Here is a 19,783-nt window from a genome sequence, read left to right as displayed (position 1 = left end):
CACAGGGAAGCTCATTCCAGAGGCTAGGCGCCACCGCTTTAAAAGATCTGTCCCCGTGAGTTTTAAAATGAGTCCGAGGAACCATCAACAGGTTCTGATTGGACGACCTGAGGCTCCTCTAGGAAGCATAAGGCTGGATCAGGTCCCTGATGTACTCCGGTGCCTGTCCATGCAGAGCTCTAAAAGTCAATACCAGGATTTTGTAATGAATCCTGTAGGAGACAGGCAACCAATGCAAAGTATTAAGGATAGGAGTAATATGGTCCCTCCTGCGGGTGCGGGTAAGCAGGCGCGCAGCAGAATTTTGCACAACCTGCAGGTGAGCCAACTCCTTCTTATTCAGACAGGTGAAAAGACTGTTACAATAATCCAAACGAAATGAGACGAACGCATGAACAATCATCTCAAGCTCTTTTAAAGTCACCATCTTACGGAGCTTAGAGATGTTCCGAATTTGGAAAAAACAGTTCTTAACCAGATAATTTGTTGCTGCTCCAGAGACATCCCTCCATCCAAATTTAAACAGTTTACAGCGAGAATCTGATAACTTAGTACTAGTTATAGCCAGTCCAAAACCGCCTTCCTGCACATTTGCAGATGTGCGTGCACAGATCAGATTTGTATGCACCTGGTACTGATTTTTATGGTCTTTTGCAGTAGTGGCATTCCAATATCGTCCATGTGCAGAACACATGCAAACAAATGGCCTATATTACATGTGCCTGTCACAAGCCCAGACATGTCATTGTGCCTGCATTCATATTTAAACCAATACATAAAAGAATAATTTTTAATTATGTTCAAAAATGCCCACAGGGCCAAATCTATAAGGTTTGTCGGTCCTCACTTGTTTCTGTAAGAATCCAAACTATCAGAGGTGAATATGGTATAGTTTTTACAGGTACTGTCAGAAATGTTGTAGACTCACTGCAAAATTTCTGTCATTATTATAACTATGCATATTCTTCTGCTAGGATTTTTGATCAGGATATGTCATGCAAAGCGCATATTAAACAAATATGTAAGACTGCTTTTTTGCATTTATGCAATATCTCTAAAATTAGAAAGGTCTTGTCTCAGAGTGATGCTGAAAAACTAATTCATGCATTTATTTCCTCTAGGCTGGACTATTGTAATTCATTATTATCAGGTTGTCCTAAAGGTTCCCTGAAAAGCCTTCAGTTAATTCAAAATGCTGCAGCTAGAGTACTGACGGGGACTAGAAGGAGAGAGCATATCTCACCCATATTGGCCTCTCTTCACTGGCTTCCTGTTAATTCAAGAATAGAATTTAAAATTCTTTTTCTTACTTATAAGGTTTTGAATAATCAGGTCCCTTCTTATCTTAGGGACCTCATAGTACCATATCACCCCAATAGAGCGCTTCGCTCTCAGACTGCAGGCTTACTTGTAGTTCCTAGGGTTTGTAAGAGTAGAATGGGAGGCAGAGCCTTCAGCTTTCAGGCTCCTCTCCTGTGGAACCAGCTCCCAATTCGGATCAGGGAGACAGACACCCTCTCTACTTTTAAGATTAGGCTTAAAACTTTCCTTTTTGCTAAAGCTTATAGTTAGGGCTGGATCAGGTGACCCTGAACCATCCCTTAGTTATGCTGCTATAGACTTAGACTGCTGGGGGGTTCCCATAATGCACTGAGTGTTTCTTTCTCTTTTTGCTCTGTATGCACCACTCTGCATTTAATCATTAGTGATTGATCTATGCTCCCCTCCACAGCATGTCTTTTTCCTGGTTCTCTCCCTCAGCCCCAACCAGTCCCAGCAGAAGACTGCCCCTCCCTGAGCCTGGTTCTGCTGGAGGTTTCTTCCTGTTAAAAGGGAGTTTTTCCTTCCCACTGTCGCCAAGTGCTTGCTCACAGGGGGTCGTTTTGACCTTTGGGGGTTTTACTTAATTATTGTATGGCCTTCCCTTACAATATAAAGCGCCTTGGGGCAACTGTTTGTTGTGATTTGGCGCTATATAAATAAAATTGAATTGAATTGAATTAATCACGGGAAAAATACGACGTTGAACAATTTTTGATTTTATATGAATGAAAGTGCATCAGTTCATATGGAAGTGTCATTGCATAAAAGTCAAAATATAGATACTGAAAGACATATGCAGGAAACATAATAACACAACATGGTAGAAACAACTCATACATTAAGAAAGAGCGGGAAAACGCATTATCAGTGAGTAAATGTAATTTCTTTTACCTTTTTGCCTCGACACTGCGTCATTCAGCAGCTTCGTGAGTTCGACACATGGTTTGAAGCTTCAGAGGGATTCATCATTACTAGACATCCGGGCTGTGTGGATGGAAGATGGCGGCATATATAGTCTCGGCTGAATGGATCAAAAACTGGGAAAAATCGGGAAAACACGAATTGTAAGTGGATAGAAAACCAAGCTGCGACCCAGACCTTATAGGGATTAAAGAGTTGTTGATGAAATATTTTATTACGATTACAATTCAAGGCCAGCCTTCAAGTGTGTATATGTGTGCTAACTAAGGCTAACACGAGTGGCAACGTTAGCTGAAAACTGGCCTGCTGCGTCCTTAGTTAACGTACCATTAAAATTTCGCTTTCGAGAAAAAATAAGCAGTACGCATACCAAAATTTAAGATAGAATGTTGGTTATTATGCTCTTTGAGGTAGTGGAAGCGTTTTGTGAAAAGCAGCTAACGGTGCTCATGTGTTAACGTTGTAGTTAGCTAATGTCTCGGCTGACTTGTAAACATGGTTGCTAACAAAGTTAAGATGGCTTTTGGCTAGCTCGAGGTCAACACCGCGATTGAGTGCCTTGTTCACCGGTTACAATAATACAGTTATTGAGTATTTGTATAGTAATCGCTCTCGATTTTCGTTGCGCATTGTTAACAATAATCGAACGCTGGTGGAGGGAAGTGACAGCTGTTGATGTAGCTGTAGCCTAGCCAGAGTGGTGATGCACAGTTCGGGACAGAACGAATCTCAAAGAATTATGATAATCTTTTACCTGAACTTAAAGATCCAAGCCTTCTTTGTTAAAGATTAGTTTCTGTGGCTGCATGGCCCTTTTATACCGGAACTGCTCGCCACTTAACTAATCATTAGTTCACTGATGTTCTGAATCATGGCAGTACTTTGTAGAAGTATGTGATTATGATCTACCAAACCAAAAATAGGCATTTTAAAACGAAATGAACTAAAAGCTGCGCAGAAGAGTAGGAAACTGCAGTAAATGTTAAACTGAATTACATCGAGATGAATTTTAATGAGCCAAAATGGAGACAACAGGTCTAGGAGCATGCTCTTGTGCTGTGTTACCACCCAGGCAGACAACTGGCCCATCTCCACCTAAAACAAACAAACAAACAAAAGCCATCAATTTGTTGCATTCAGGTGAAACATGGGTTTTTGCTTGGCTTTTTCCTGTTGCTGCGGTCCTCAACACTAGAGGACCTCTGTACCAGATCATGCCCAAAGAAATGTCACAAGGCTAAAATGTCATAGTTGATGCCTCCTCACAATGCAAGAGATTCACCTCATCTGACTACATTTTCTTTGACACAATGTAATTGCAGTCATAACCAGTTATCCTCAGAAGAGACCTAGTACTGAAGACATTCAGTTGTGGCCTTAGGTCACTGGTTAGCATCAATGTCTTGTACACAAACAGGAAGGACTTGGACATGCATTCTCCTGCAAAGCTATCGGCATCTACAAACACCTCTGTCGGGGGACCTCATGACTTCATAAGCTCTTGTCTTGTATTTCGGTCTTAAATGTTAATAAGCTAGAAGCATAAATGTCACTGCTGAGATATGTCATTCTCTAATGTTTGACACTCTTACAGCATAAAGATATAATTCTGATGACCAAATCCAGGAAGTCAGGGTCTATCAACCTTTTCTTGAAGGATGTTGACAGTAAGGCTGAAGTGCATGGCATTCTTCCAGGAAGCGGTGGTAATCGTCAGTGCTAGATAACCCAGAAATGTGCAGAGATCTTAAATAATTGAAATAATTGATCTTTAATAATTGAAATTTAATTGAAAGGACCAACTTTTATCAACTCTGTAGTTGTAATACTGGCTCTTTTGTTGAATGCTAAATTACATAGTAATAGCACTGTTTAATATCAGGAATGTGCATTTGGGGGGCATGTATTTCTTCTGGAGTAAAAATGACCAAGCAGTATTTAACGGTCAATCAAAGAGGGGTCTGTTGACTGTTTCACCATCCAGATGTTTTTCTTTTGTGCTTACTGGTAGCACTTTCATTAGCTGAGTATAATAATGTTTGGTAAGGAGTTAGCCATAGACCCTTGCCACAATGGCTCAAATGATATATGACAACCAACGAATCAGGTTGCTTAAAGCCAGTACTGCCCCTTCACGAAATCTTGGTATCAACCAAGATACCATTATCCAGCTCAGTACTGGGGCATGCCTGTTAAGTAAGTGCTGTAAATTGCCCGTCGCTGATAGGAAGAGCAAATGTAAATGAATGCTGTAACAGTGTGATGGCGAAAATAAAGAATTCGGAATGCAGATACGAAGTAACATAAAAATAATAATCATTTTTGCGAGGGGAAAAAGTAAATATTGTCAAATATCGAAGCAATGGATGAATCCATGTATAAGTTTTTCATATGTCCCGCCAGTGTTAGCCTGTAACAGTAACGGCTCATTACGTTGCTGCCTGAAAAAAATGATGCTGCAACATTGTTTCCGAGGGTGCAGGGCTGCAAAAGCTCCATCTGTAAATGGATTTCCATCAAAATGTGTTTCCATGTTCCGTTTATTCCATCATATAAAACCTCAGGGTTCTCCCCAGACAATGGAATAACGGCGCATCTTGAGACTTGGTGGGAATCTGACTGCACACAAACCCATTTTTGTGGGGAAATTTCATATAAACACTTCAGCTCTATTTTATCCTGTTTGCGTTCAGATGACACGAACCATGACAAAACGCAAGTGTTACACGAAGCCTGCTGATTAGAAGACGATCTCTGCATTTTTTTGTTTTGTCTTGGCGGTGACCACGGCCTGTATAGCTGAGGAGGGGCAGCCAGAAAAATGTCCCAATGTGTGGGGCACTGCAGTTGCTGGTCTGTCCAGGGAGGGGGTACACCAGTGTCGCAGAGGCCGAGACTGGTGCACAATCGACTTGATTAACGCTGTCTGCTGCGGGATCGACCAGATCGGAGGCCAACAACGATGGTAGCCACTGTGACAGGGAACAGGAGTGCTTTTATGAAGAAAATAGCAGAACTGAAATCAAAATTTTTGAGGTCCCGAGACATACTTTCATTCTTTGAGATTTTGGCGCTGGATAGCAGCGTGCATTATTTCCATTCTTCTATGTTTTGAAGGACGTTGCACCGAAATCATAACATTTCCAAGTGTGTCTGACAGCCTTTCTTTGAGGAAAATGTCCCAGTGCATGCTTGGATGGAATGTATCAGCTAACTTTAAGAACAGAGCTGCAGATTAATTGCAAAGTTTCCATGAGTGTGATGTCACGTTATGATGACTTGTTTTTAAGTGATAACTCTTAGTTTTGATGCAGTCACGGTAAAAGCAGCAGCCGCTTTCCACTGTGAGAAAACGTAGTGCACATGCACGTCCATTAATCATGAACATAGCTTGTTATAAACAGTCTGCTAGAGGCTCAGCTTTGTGCATGCTTATAAGCGCTGTCATTAATACAACTAAAAAATTTAAGAAATAGATCTATGTGATCAGACAGTCTCAAAAACAGCAGAGAGGTCCACATGTACAGTGTCTGACACGGTACGTGCTGCTCTGTTACAGACCAGACTCGCACAAATCAGGATTGACTCTCTCAAAGTAAAATAAAAATAAAACCTACCAGCGCCACTGACGAGAACAAAATACAAAAGGGAAAAAAAGGAACAGGGCACTCACCTACTTGTAGAATGATCTCCAAGATTAAATCTGTAAAGTCCACTCCACCAAAGAAGACGTTACACATGAATCGCAGGCACTTGCCAGCTGGTGTCGCGGAGCTCTTCACAAATATCTCTCACGATTCTGGCACGTTAGAAAAAAGCCCATTATTTGCTGAAAGTAAGGCATTCCGACTTTTTTCAAATGTAACAAATGCATCTGTATGTTCAGGTGGCCTGTGAAAACAGCAAACAGGCCTTCTCCTCGAGTATCAAGACATTTCTCTGGCTCTGCTACATCAGCTAAACAGCCAAATAAAAAAATATTAAGAGAATCAGGCACCATTTTTTTTAAAAAAATATTTCAAAAAGTAATCCACATCACATCATAGGTGTTCGCTTACTTTGGGCTGTCTGCTGGGGGCATGTTTGAAGCCTTGTTGCTGTAGAAAATCATTAACAAATACAAACTCTCTTACTATGAGAAAATGACAGTAATGTGATCATGGCTACATGCCGTTTGCTAACTCTTCACCAACGAAATTATCTTGGCCTGGTAGCTCATTTTACAAGTGAAAACTCTCAATTTCTGTTGAAATTTGCTAACTCCCCGACCATGTGAAAGCATGTTCAGCTTTGAGTCAGCTTGCAGAAACTGGAGCAAGATGAATAAAAGAAGAATTGACGTTGCTGCTTGAGCATTCTTTAATCAAATCTATAAATGTACATGTAACTTTTAGCTTCAATAAATGTTGTGAGGTCATGATTTGGGTGCTATTGTGAGCTGTTTGTTGCAATTTTTCTTTCCTCAGTACTTTTCTATGTAATTTAGCACTTAAGTGGCAGCTAGCTAACATTTAGCTTAGAAGGCCATTATTGTTAAGTTCTTTACACATACTAGTATGTTCTTTTAATTACATATTCCAGATACATTTTTCTTTGCATAGTTTCATAGTCTGTGCATTTTAATGGTTCAACTAACCAAAATTTTGTTTGTACATAATAGTGTGCAGCTCTGCAAAGAAATCACAGAGAAGACCGATCATGGAGGTGAAATTAGAGGTAAGTTGAAGATTTAATTCATTCTGTCATATAGTTGTCTCGAGTTGTTTGTCTTTAGCATTCTGTTTTAGTTTTTTCATCGTACACGCACACACACACACTATCAGTCAGTCAGTCAGTCATTCATTTTTTTTTTCTATTCGGCGGTGGGGGGGAGGTGATTGGGGGCTGAAGCCTATTCCAACAGTCCAACAGGGTAATCAATCATTGTGGCTTGTTTTATCAAAATAAGGCACCATTGAGATTCAGTTGTATTTGACATGGTTATGATAGCAAAATGAATTAAATGGTGCATTTTAAGAAATTATGGGCAGTTAGTGCCAAATTGGAAGCACAGTGGCTAACAGCAAGAAGGTCCTTACTTGAAGCTCACCAGGGTGAATTTCCTATCTCTGTGGAATTTGCATGTTCTCCCTTTGAGTGGGTTACTTCTGGGTACTCTGGTAAGGTTGAGCACCGAAACGTCATTCCAGTATGGCACCTTGTTCTCTAGCTTCAGTATTGACTGGACCAAATTAGAAAAACAATTTAGGTGCTACGTTAGCTGGTTAGTAATTGCACAGGCACTAACCTGAGCAGTAAGCACCCAAACAAAACCAGCAGACTAAATAATCAAACTAAATGAGAATGACAAACGTTATATAGGGGCTTGCCTGAAGTGAGTAATGGGGGCTCTGTGCCCGCTTACCAGAATAGTTTTAATAATGAAAGTCAAATAAAACGAGTGAAAACTGCTGTAACGCCCCGGTCACACTGCGCTAAAGAAGGACACTGAAGCCAAAACGAAATGAGAAATCTGGACTTAGGTTGACTTTCGGAGACATCGTTTAACCGTCGTCCAGCTTCGTTTCTGCAGCTGGCGCTTCCTCAGAATTTTCAAACTATTGAAAAATGTGAACGGATCCTGACGTCAGCCTCAATTCATCCGTATTCCGTTTTGCTTTCTGTCTTGATGGTTCTCATCATTTTTGTAGTACCCGTACCTTCAGCGTTACGTTTGATTGTCGTCCAACTTCGTCCAGCCTCCAACCTCATGCACACGTTGTTAAGACAATGCTGTTGCAGCACAGACTTGCTGCAGAAATGATCACACGCTGGTGCTTTGTTTTGATTTTGTTTATAGGCATCAGGCGTTTGCTTCATTTTTCTTTTGTTAGTTTTGGTTTCGTTTTGGTCTTTTATGTGCTCTGCACTCATAGGCTTTTCAGTGATGGGAGAAGTCCAGGCTTATTCGTCCACTTTTTCTTGACAGTTTGTGACTTTGGGACTTTTTTCCTTCGTTCAGCTAACGCTGTGTGCTATGTGACCAGGCCATAAGCACTTACTGGGTCTGTTTTCTCGATTGCTACAAATAAAACATGAGGAAATCCCTTCCACATCTCCCTTGTTTTCACTTGGGGTTGCCACATCAGAGACTAGGTGGATCTGCATGTTGATTTGGCACAAGTTTTATGCTGGATGCCATTCCTGATGCAATCCCACATTGGAGAATGGGCAGGGGTGGGGTATAAACCAGGAAACTTACACACTGGAAACAAGTGCACTTAACCACTTGGGCACCACCCCTGCTCAGTTGCTACAAATAACAGCGTTAAATATCTGTTAACTTGCTGCTATATGCCTTTCAAAATAAAGGCATTTTAATGAAAAAGCAGTGTCAGCTTCACAGCAAAGAATTTTACTGTGAAAGTTGCAAGTGTCATTGTTCTGTGCAACAATTCTTAACTCTCCCTACTGTATATAGTCATATCTGGGCCACCGTTGGGTGCATTTATTATTATTTTCTTTATTCTGAAGATATTTCCGGCCAGCCCTTCTTCTAGTTGTGGTCTAACTGTGGTCTGACCAGCTTTACAAATGCATCCAATAAGTGTAAACCAAACTGGCTAGTTTACTTTTCCTTAAGTGGCACACAACGTGTCCGATGCTGCTTCTTGTTTCACAGGGCTTCATAATCTTCGATATTTCAGAGTTCCACATGACAGTCATTAAAATCTGATTACCATAGTCACCTTTGTGTCTTTTGGGTCTTTCATTTGACCAGCCACATTAATAAGCCGGTAAGCATAGTTGTCGCTATAAGCTAGCTGTGCTATCTGCTTAAAAATCCAGTGTCCACACCACAGCTGTTCTGTTTAGATCATGAACCCGGCAGCATTTCCTCTCCAAGCCTTCATTGTCACACTCTTGCAAAATCTGATAAACATATGTGGCTTTCTCGCAGACATGTGAAACTAAAACATGGACGTCAAGCATTGGAAACAACCACAAATTTGGCTGACTATGGGGTGGTGGGTGGTGGTGGATGTTGACGAAGTAATGCATTCTGCGTTGATTTTCCATATGTGTTTGGGAGCATTTGATGATTGTTAGCTGACATCAGTTTAAATCTGTCGATTGCCAAAAAAACGAAACCAGGCGTTGAACTACTGAGGTGAACACAGAAATGTTTCAGTTTGGATCATGATTCAGTAAGTAGTTCAGCTGAATGAATTCTTTGAAACTGCCTTCCCTGGAGTGTGTCAGCCTGTCAAAATGTCTTAGGCTAAAGGAAAAGTTTGATATTTTTCAACTTGGGCTCTATTTTTAGCTGTTCACCTCCAGCGCCCCTCCTCATTCTTGAGAGTAGAGAACAGGGTGCATGATGACGGCTAAATTTTTTCTGTGCTGCAGCCATAACGGTAGACTAATAATATTTGCAATTATATTTGCTGTTGGTTGGCGGGGCTGGTGGTGTTGTGCATTATAAAGGTACCACAAAATGGAGCAACTGAAGATGAAATCACAGGTACTGGCAAGTACCTCTTGCTGTGTTTTCAGTGTGGAGCTTATGTGCTTTTAACAAGCTTCTGATTGATGAGTGATAAAATGTTTGATGTAAAAAATAGCTGCAATTTGAAGATTATGGTATCAGAAATTTCATTAAGTGAAAACATGGAGGTTTGGGCTGTCTTCCTGTGGTTTGTTGCAAGCGAGAAAATGGGCAGTAAAGTAATCTTGATTCATCAGGTACTCCTGCTTTGATCAGAGAGATTTGTATAATATATCAGTTCCTGAAGGTCACTACAACTTTTTTGCACATTAGGGCCATTCCATCACAGTTCACCAATGGATTAAACTTCACCCCTTCAGATTTTGGTTAAATTTGGTATATAGTTAGTCTTTGGTGGGAACAGGCTAATTTTTCAATTTCAGCTCAATCGGACCAACGGTTCCTGAAATATTGCCACCACCACCCCCTTTTCACAAAAAAAGGGCACAGCTGCTGAAATTCAAAAGACCATAACTCAGCAGCCAATGGTCTGATTTCCAAAGGCAAGGTATCTTTGGAAAGGACTTTACATAAGAAATCTGAATCTGACATTTGAGCTTCTGTGAATGCTTGATCAGCTGCAGCTGATCCACAACGTGAATTCTTCCTTCCAGAACAGCTCTTTATATAATCAAGTACTGTCGGAAATCACACAACTTTTTTGTTCTTTCAAATTCAGTAGTTGCTTGTGGCAAAATGATTAATTGTATCCACACAAAAGATTCATTCTGGCCTATATAAGGTTCCTGAGCCCATTAAAGCTGACCCCCCATCCAAATAAAAAAAAAAATCCAAGCAAACAGGCAGAGTTTGCCCTGTAATTTCCGACAGTACATGAATGCAGTGACAGCAGCAGCGCTCACAAACCGGCTTCTGCACTGTGTGAAAACATTCAGCTGGTCGAACGAAGTCAAACTAAACGCTAAAGGTACAAAAACTAAGCAAACGATTAAAAAACGTCAAGAATGACAGCAAAATGAAATACGGATGAATTGAGGTTTTCGTTGCCCTTCCTTCAAATTTTTCGTCATTTTACAAATCCTGACGAAGCGACCGCTGCAGGAACGAAGCTGGGCGAAGGTTAAACAGTGCATACGAAAGTCAGTGAAAGTCCAAATTTCTTGTTCTGTTTCATTCCTCCTGACCACCAGAGGGCGGTGCTTTAGCACCTGGATAACTACATGTGCACAGCACAGAGGTCGAGAATATATACCAACAAAGTCACGCCATTGAATGTGACCTGGGTGACGTCACTGGTTGTCTTTATATACCAGACGCATCCAGCACTCGCTTCTTTTCTACATTCTCGCATTCTTAGAGGTTGAGAACGCATTTAGCTGCGATTGCCGCTCTCGCTTGTAGCCTCGCAACCCACCTTTGGTTGGAGCTACGTGCACTGCACACGTCCTCCAGAGGCTGCGAGACATGGCTTCACCGTTTATTTTTTTTTGTATTGTTTGACGCCTGTTGTGAGTACACCTTCCTAAACGCCGGGTGCGCGCCTTTGCCGCTGCCCTGCTGGGTATTTTCCTCTGTGGGAGCTTCGCGCTGTGCGACTGGCTCTCAAGCATTTCCTCCCAGCCCTGAGAGGAAGACATGTTCTTGTCCGGTTGGACAACACGTCAACAATCTATCACATAAACCATCAGGGGGGCACCAGGTCCAATCACTCATTGGCAGAAACTCGGAAGCTTCTCTTATGGGCGTTGCCTCGCCTTCAAAGTGTCAGAGCAGTTCATCTGCCCGGCGTACAGAACAGCGCAGCGGATTTACTCTCCAGACAGAAACCACCACCGGGAGAGTGGAGACTGAACCCGATTGTGGTCCAAATGATCTGGCAGAAATATGGTGCAGCGGAAGTGGACCTTTTCGCTTCAAGCACCTCGACACATTGCCCACGATGGTACTCTCTCTTGGAACCAGACAGCCCGCTGGGGCAGGATGCATTGGCTCACCCGTGGCTGGATTGCCTCCTTTATGCCTTCCCTCCTCTCCTGCTGCTGATGTTGACACTTTACAGGATAGATCAGAGCAGCCACAGGGTGCTGCTGGTAGCTCCATTCTGGCCGGGGAGGATTTGGTTTCCCATGATTTACAAACTCCTCGAGGGAGAACCTTGGGCTCTCCCGGAGAGGAAGGATTTGTTGTCACAGCTACAGGGGAGGATTTGGCACCCTCACCCAGAACGCCTTCAACTGTATGTGTGGCCGTTGAGGGGCCAGACTCCTTGTTAAGTTCTTGTGACCAGGCTGTTGTTCAGACTATCCTTAATTCACGTGCTGCTTCTACCAGGCGTTGTATGACAACAGATGGAAGCTGTTTGTGCGGTGGTGTGAGAAACAAAAGTTAGACCCGGAGCATTGCACTGTGCCTATTCTCGTCAAATATTTACAAGAACTGCTGGAGAAAGGACTTTCTGTCGCTACCTTGAAGGTTTATGTTGCTGCAATCTCTGCCCGGCACGTCTACGTTGATGGCCGGTCAGTGGGTTCACACCTCTTAGTGTGTCGTTTTTTGAAAGGTGCTCTACGTTTGCGGCCTCCAAGGCTTGCACGCGTACCTTCATGGGACCTTCCTCTAGTCCTGGAGGGTTTAAGCTTATCCCCTTTCGAACCAGTTGAAAGTGCTGATCTTAAATGGGTGTCAGTGAAGACTGCCTTTCTACTTGCACTGTCTTCGGCTAAGTGGGTGGGAGAGCTCCATGCCCTATCAGTCGCTGGGGACTGTTTGCGATGGAATTCTGACGGATCTGGGGTTACGCTGTGGCCTAATCCGTCCTTTTTACCCAAGAGAATTTCAACTTTTCATGTTAACCAGCCAGTTTCCTTGGCTGTGTATGTCCCGCATTCTGATCCAGGATTATCTGTTTCAGGTTCCCTGTGTCCTGTCCAAATGTTGAATCAGTACATTAGTGCGACTGCCGGGATCCGGAAAACGGATGCCCTGTTTGTGTGTTACGGTGATCACAAAAGAGGCTGTGCTGTCTCAAAGCAGCGACTCTCGCATTGGGTCGTGGATACCATTTTACAAGTATACAGGTCCAGAGGTCTTCAGCCTCCTAAGGTTACGTGCCATTCCACCAGAGGGGTGTCCACCTCCTGGGCTGCACTGAGAGGTGTCCCTTTGAGTGATATTTGTGCTGCTGCTACGTGGGCTTCGTCCTGTACCTTCGCCCGCTATTACAGACTGAATGTGGCTGCTCCTCCTGCAGTGACTTCGGCGGTGTTGTCTGCCTCCACTCCCCACTGCTGATGCGAGGTGAGTGTGACTCTTCGTGACCTTGTTGGTATTAAGTCATCCAGGTGCTAAAGTACCGCCCTCTGGCGGTCAGGAGGAATGAAATAGAACGAGAGTTACGAATGTAACTACGGTTCTATGAATTCCGGATGACCGCCAGAGTTGCTTGTCACTCAGAGTCTTGCGAGTTCATTCCGAAAAGAAGCGAGCGCTGGGTGCATCTGGTATATAAAGACAACCAGTGACGTCACCCAGGTCACATTCAATGGCGTGACTTTGTTGGTATATATACTCGACCTCTGTGCTGCGCACATGTAGTTATCCGGGTGCTAAAGCACCGCCCTCTGGCGGTCATCCGGAATTCATAGAACCGTAGTTACATTCGTAACTCTCGTTTCGTTTGGGCTTTGTTGCCCTTCGTTAAGTGCCGTGTAACTGGGCCATTATGATTGGCTAGTATATCAACATTTTGAGTCTGTACTCTGCTAAATCTGTCCTCTCTATACCATTTCACCGCTACAGCATCTTCCCCAGGCTTTGACCAGAAAAACTCTTTGTAGGATTTTTGGCACATCCTCAGAAGACACTAGTTTGGCTGGGTACCAGACCCTGCCATACGTGGCCCATACAATGTCACCTGGAAATAGGTCCTCATTTTGAGTCATCATCAGAGTCTGATATGGCACTTGCTCCATCATCCTCCACATCCTGCACAGCAGGCTGCTCCTCCTCTCCATCTTTCTGTGCCACACTTGTTGTGGGGGATGCCTCCTGACAGGATTTTCACATTTCATTTGGGGAACACGCTGTACATGACAGCTTCTTTGCAAGTATGCCAGTTTTGAGGTACGAGTTGCCTGACCATGATAGTCCTTCTTTTCTTCCTTGGTCAGCTTTGCATGGTCACCAGGAGAGCATCCTCCAACTCCTCCTCCTCTTGAACCTTTACACCTCGGCATGGTGTGTGTGGTCAGTTACTCTGTAAAATAAAAAGAATAATATATATTTTTACTTGATTTTAATTGTATTAACTTTGGTGCACTTAAATGCAAAACTAAAAACTTGAGGACTGAGGACACTAATTGTTGAAGGTTTGTAGGTGGAATTCTTTACCATTCTTGCTTGATGTACGATTTCAGTTGTTTAACAGTCCAGGGTCTCCGTTGTCCTATTTTGCGCTTCATAATGCGCCACACATTTTCAATGGCGACAGGTCTGGACTGCGGGCACTCCGCACTCTTTTACTATGAAGCCACGCTGTTATAACGTGCAGAATGTGGCTTGGCATTGTCTTGCTGAAATAAGCAGGGACGTCCCTGAAAAAGACGTTGCTTGGATGGCAGCATGTGTTGCTCCAAAACCTGGATGTACCTTTCATTGATGGTGACATCACAGATGTGTAAGTTGCCCATGCCATGGGCACTAATACACCCCCATACCATCACAGATGCTGGCTTTTGAACTTTGCGCTGGTAACAATCTGGATGGTCTTTTTCCTTTTTTGTCTGGAGGACACGACGTCCATGATTTCCAAAAACAATTTGAAACGTGGACTCATCAGACCACAGCACATTTTTCCACTTTGCGTCTGTCCATTTCAAATGAGCTCGGCCCAGAGAAGGCGGCAGCGTTTCTGGACGTTGTTGATGTATGGCTTTCGATTTGCATAGTAGAGTTTTAACTTGCACTTGTAGATGTTGCAACAAACTGTGTTAACTGACAATGGTTTTCTGAAGTGTTCCTGAGCCCACGCGGTAAGGTCCTTTACACAATTATGTTGGTTTTTCATGCAGTTTTGCCTGAGGCATCGAAGGTAATGGGCATTCAGTGTTGGTTTTCAGCCTTGCTGCTTACGTGTAGAAAGTTCTTCAGATTCTCTGAATCTTCTGGTTATATTATGGACTGTAGATGGAATCCCTAAATTCCTTACAATTGAACATTGAGAAACATTGTTCTTAAACTGTTGGACTATTTTTTTTTCACGCACTTGTTCACAAAGTGGTGATCCTTGCCCCATCTTTGCTTGTGAACGGCTGAGCCTTTTGGGGATGCTCCTTTTATTACTAATCGTGACACTCACCTGTTTCCAATTAGGTGTTGGTGGGGCATTCATCAACTTTCCCAGTCTTTTGTTGCCCTGTCCCACCTTTTTTGAAACAGGTTGCAGGCATCCATTGCAAAATGAGCAAATATTTGCACAAAAACAACAAAGTCTATCAGTTTGAACATTAAATTTCTTGTCTTTGTGGTGTATTCAATTGAATATAAGTTGAAGATGGTTTTCAAATCATTGTATTCTGTTTTTATTTACATTTTACACAACATCCCAACTTCATTGACATTGGGGATGTATTAAATCTTAAGAGTCTCTCACCAGTTCCAGCCAGATGTGTTCACTTTATCCAGAAGTGTCCATAAATATCCTTAATGAATGAAAACTGGAATGCCCCCCCCACCTCTGCTTGGGGGTGGGGGGGGAGTTGCTTGTTGGTCCTGGGGAAAGTAAAAAGTCCATCCATGTATTTTTCCATGATAGTTTGATTAATCTGCAAAACTAAATAAAAAGTGTTTTCAGGCTGACAGGACCGTCCTTTTAGCATTTATGACCATTTAGTGGCAGTGTGAATCCCCATAGAAGGATGCTGCGCTCTGACTGCAGCTTCTGGCAGTGGCAAACTGAGAAAGAGAGACACACATCCATGTGACCTTCTCTGGGCTCAAGGATGGGCTTTGAATGAGTGATCATCTGCAACAGGGAATGCAACAAGAGGTGACACTAGTTTCAGAAAGTGGTTGAATGAAGTCACTGTGATATTCCGTTGCTGATCTGTTTATAGAAACATGGTGCAAAAAAAACAAAAAAAAACAACAACCCACAAACCTACGTGTCCATTGACCCAAAAGGGTTAAATAAATAGATTTATTTATTTATTTATTTTTATTTTTTTTCTGCTGTCAGTTCTGTAACATCACTTGTTGAATTGTTTCTGTTCTCTCTTTATCTGCAGACATACAGGCTGCTTTGTATGAGCTCTGCTGGCAAGTGGTAGAGGGCAACCTGAAGTTTGATCTCATTGCTAGCGTCCTTGGGGATGTGATGGTATAAGCATTTTGCTTTTTGTTTTGTTTTAATGAGTTGATAAATGTCGTTACTCATGCATTCAACATTATTTTTTCATAAAATCTTTGAGAGTACAGTGGCTCCTAAAAGTATTGGAACACTTGGTATTTTACAAATGTTAATTTGTTTATGCCATTTCAAATACAAAAAAAAAAAAAAAAAAAAATGAAAATTGTCTTCCTTAAACTCAAACTGAAAGCACATCTCTACAACTTGATAGAAATTAATTAAAAATATAAAAGCCAAGATGATGGGTTGCATAAGTCAGTGTTTTTCAACCTTTTTTGAGTCGCGGCACCCTTTTTATATTTACAAAATCCTGCAGCACACCACCAACTAAAATAATATTATAATGCTATTACCTCTGGTTTTGCGCAAAACCCAATTATCGCAATAGAAAATCGATACAGAAAACATCGCATTTCGAAAATCCTCAAGCATTTTGCGCTCTGATCTCAAGTAGGGCTGTCACGATTAGAAATTTCTGGAGACGATTAATTGTCAGACAAATAATTGCGATTGACGAATATATTGTCTATTTTTTTTTTCTTTTTTCCCCTTCTTTATATTCTACTATTGTAGTATAATTACACAACTCTGGAAGAACGTTTGGCTTCTGTGAGTGGAGAAACTGGGAATGGTGCAACATTTTTATTTTTATCTTCATTTTACATACAGTCCCAACTTTTTCTGATTTGTGGTTGTTTCTGTTGCATTTCTGAAATTGTTTCTCCTCATCAGTCACGTTTTGTGCTTAAACACTACATTAAGCTCAAGACTGAACAAATAAATTCCTTTGGAAAATAACAGCTGTTAAAGTTCAGAATTCTCACCTGCTTTTTGTGATCTGTGCGTCTGAACATTTTTTTTTGTGTGTGTATCTCAGTTCATTCATATATTCTCATTTTTTAAATATGTTTTTAAAGATATTTGACCGTTTATTTCATCTCATGATCTCATAAATTCAGCATACGACGCGCACATGGTGTGAACAGGACGGTAACGGCAGAATCACACCTTTAGAGAAAGTTCAGAGAGAAGTAAAAGCTTCACGTTTTCGTTTTGTTAACATGTTCACTCCATTTAAAATCCTCTCTCTGCTCCGCGCTCGCTGTGCACTGAACCTGTCGCGCCTGCATTCAGGAATCTCCCTCACCCACCCCCTCCCCTCCCTGACCCACCCCCTCCCTCGCAGTCTGCAGCCTGTTAACTCCGCGCGCGTGCACACAGGCACAGACACACACACCGACAGCTCCGCATTTTAGACGGCTTTTGAAGGAGACGTCACTGTTTTAATCGGCCGTCAGCCTCCTTGTTATTGTCCCGCCTTAAGACGAGAGCGAGGCTGCAGCACAATGACGTCAGATTCTGAGTCGTTTTATGCTTTGTGGATAAAATAAATAATTCACGATAATCGCGAATATGAAAAATACCCTAGGGTGCCGCGGCACCCCGGTTGAGAATCACTGGCATAAGTAATGGGCCCCTTTGGTATAATACCTGTAAATAATCAGTTTTATTGCCAGTTTTCTTCAGACAAGTCAGGGAATGGATACATGAACATTTCCAAGTTACTGAATATGTCTTGGACTTTATTTACATCAATTATGAAGAAATAACAACAATATGACGTTCTATGGCAAATTGTGTGGAGTAGATAGTTGTCAAAAGGGAATGACTGTGCAAAAAGGAGAACAGTGAGGAAAAACACCCAGACAACCCAGAAGAAGTTATAGACTTCTGTGGCTGTTGTTGTTGTCCTTTCAGCTGCTCCCGTTTGTTCGGGGTCACCACAGTGGATACAGCCAGATCCGCATTGGTATTTGGCACAAGTTTTATGCTGGGTGCCCTTCCTGATGCAACTCCAGTTTTACCTGGAGAAACACATATAGCCTCTGGGTGCATAGTGCACGTTTTGCATTTTGTATCATCAGTTATACAGGTTTATGATGAAGTGGTATAGCGGAGGATTTTCTTAAAAAGACGACCTGAAAGTTCAGCTGCAATTTGCCAGACGGTACATCTGAGATGGAAGCCTAGATTTGATGTTTTGGTGAAAGAAAATCCTCCTCAACACTACAGTGTATGTCTGTAGTGCATGTTTTGCATTTTGTATCCTCAGTTATACAGCTTCATGATGAAGTGGAGCAGAGAAAGGTTTTCTTAATGAATTTATAGCAAGTTTTTTTTTTTATAGCAAGATTTGCTTTCAGTTTGAGTTTAAGGAAGATAATTGTAGATACTTTTATTTTTTGTATTTGAAATGGCATAAACAAATTAAAATGTGTAAAAAACTGTGTTTCAGTACTTTTGGAGGGCACTGTAATTCAAAGTCACTTTGAATGGTGAGGCCCTTTGCAGTTTGATTGCTGTCATTTAAAATTGTAGGTATATTACCTAGATGGCTGAGAGCTTTCAAGGACTCAGCTTTCATTGTTGATGCAGCCTACACACTGAAAATGCATGATCCATTAAATAAAAAAAAAATTATATATATATATATATATATATATATATATATATATATATATATATAAATTTGACCTTGACAAAAAAAACATTTGGAATTTAGCAGTTGCTGTAAAAATGTGCAATATAAATATTTATTATATGGCTGTGACTAGACCGTTACCATGACAGTGGGTCCTGATCTTTACAAACCAGAAAGCTAAAAACACGAGTACAAAAACCAAGTCGGACGTGAACATACGCCATAAATACTTCAACAGTATCAGGAAAAACACACAGATTGAAAGCTTACCAGCTAACAACCTTGACCATCTGTTAGCAAATTCTTCACAGAGGTGATGAAAGCAAATGGGTCTGACTACGAGCCCACAACCAGCCATATAATAAGCATATTATTAACCTTGCTTGCTTAGTTTGTACAGGAATATCAGACCTCTGTTTTTTTGCACGGACCGAGCGTAGTGAGGGCCATACTGTCAACATCTTGGTTTGATATTTTCCCCATACAGACCTCACACTCAAAATAATAAACTTGTATGGCAGCACCCTGACATGGGGTGAATGTGAGGTATTATTGTAAAGCGCTTTGAGTGTCTGATGGAGATGGAAAATCGCTATATAAATGCAGTCCATTTACCATTTTGTTTACCAATAATCCTTTAATATTTTAATAATCATGATTAAAATAAAAATGTATGCGTTTCAGTAATGGCACAATATTTTTGTTGATCACAAGTATTTGCTTTTGTTTTGTTTTCAGGAACTTCGAGAAGACATGCCATCAATTTTAGCAGATGTGGTCAGCATTTTAGGTAAATTTGGGCCTCATGGATAAAGTTTGTGTGTTTTGTTAAATAAGAAATTCTAATCTTGTGAAATATTGCTTTAATTGCTTTGAGTTGTTTGAGAAGACACTATAATTTTTAATTTGTCTTCAGAAGAGGGATTAGTCTAATTTTTATTTGGAGCCAACTTTTTAGCTATTACCGGAAAACCTTATGTTCATGTTTTCATCCCTAATCACTGTGTTTATTTATTTATTTTTTAAATTTCAGATATAGAGACAGGTGCTCTGGAAGAAAAAAACAAACGTGAACATTATACACAGTTGGTGGGAGGTTGTTTGGTGAGAACTATATTTACCTGTTACATTGTAAACTTGAAATTGGCCCACATTTAAAGCA

The 19,783-nt window shown here is 41.5% G+C and overlaps 1 protein-coding gene across 1 annotated transcript in view; it reads left to right on the top strand.

The window, feature by feature from the left end:
• Positions 1-2,261: 2,261 nt before the first annotated feature.
• Positions 2,262-19,783, top strand: part of thoc2 (THO complex 2) — a 168,705-nt gene continuing 151,183 nt past the window's right edge. Inside the window, 5 exon segments of the mRNA XM_034178684.1 lie at positions 2,262-2,387; positions 6,905-6,960; positions 16,018-16,109; positions 19,360-19,411; positions 19,655-19,725. Of these exon segments, the coding sequence (XP_034034575.1) occupies positions 2,323-2,387; positions 6,905-6,960; positions 16,018-16,109; positions 19,360-19,411; positions 19,655-19,725 (336 nt within the window). The 5' untranslated portion in view covers positions 2,262-2,322.

The sequence above is a fragment of the Thalassophryne amazonica genome, chromosome 9 (genome assembly GCF_902500255.1).
Source record: "Thalassophryne amazonica chromosome 9, fThaAma1.1, whole genome shotgun sequence".
NCBI lineage: Eukaryota > Metazoa > Chordata > Actinopteri > Batrachoidiformes > Batrachoididae > Thalassophryne > Thalassophryne amazonica.
This window is presented reverse-complemented; position numbering and strand designations above follow the sequence as displayed.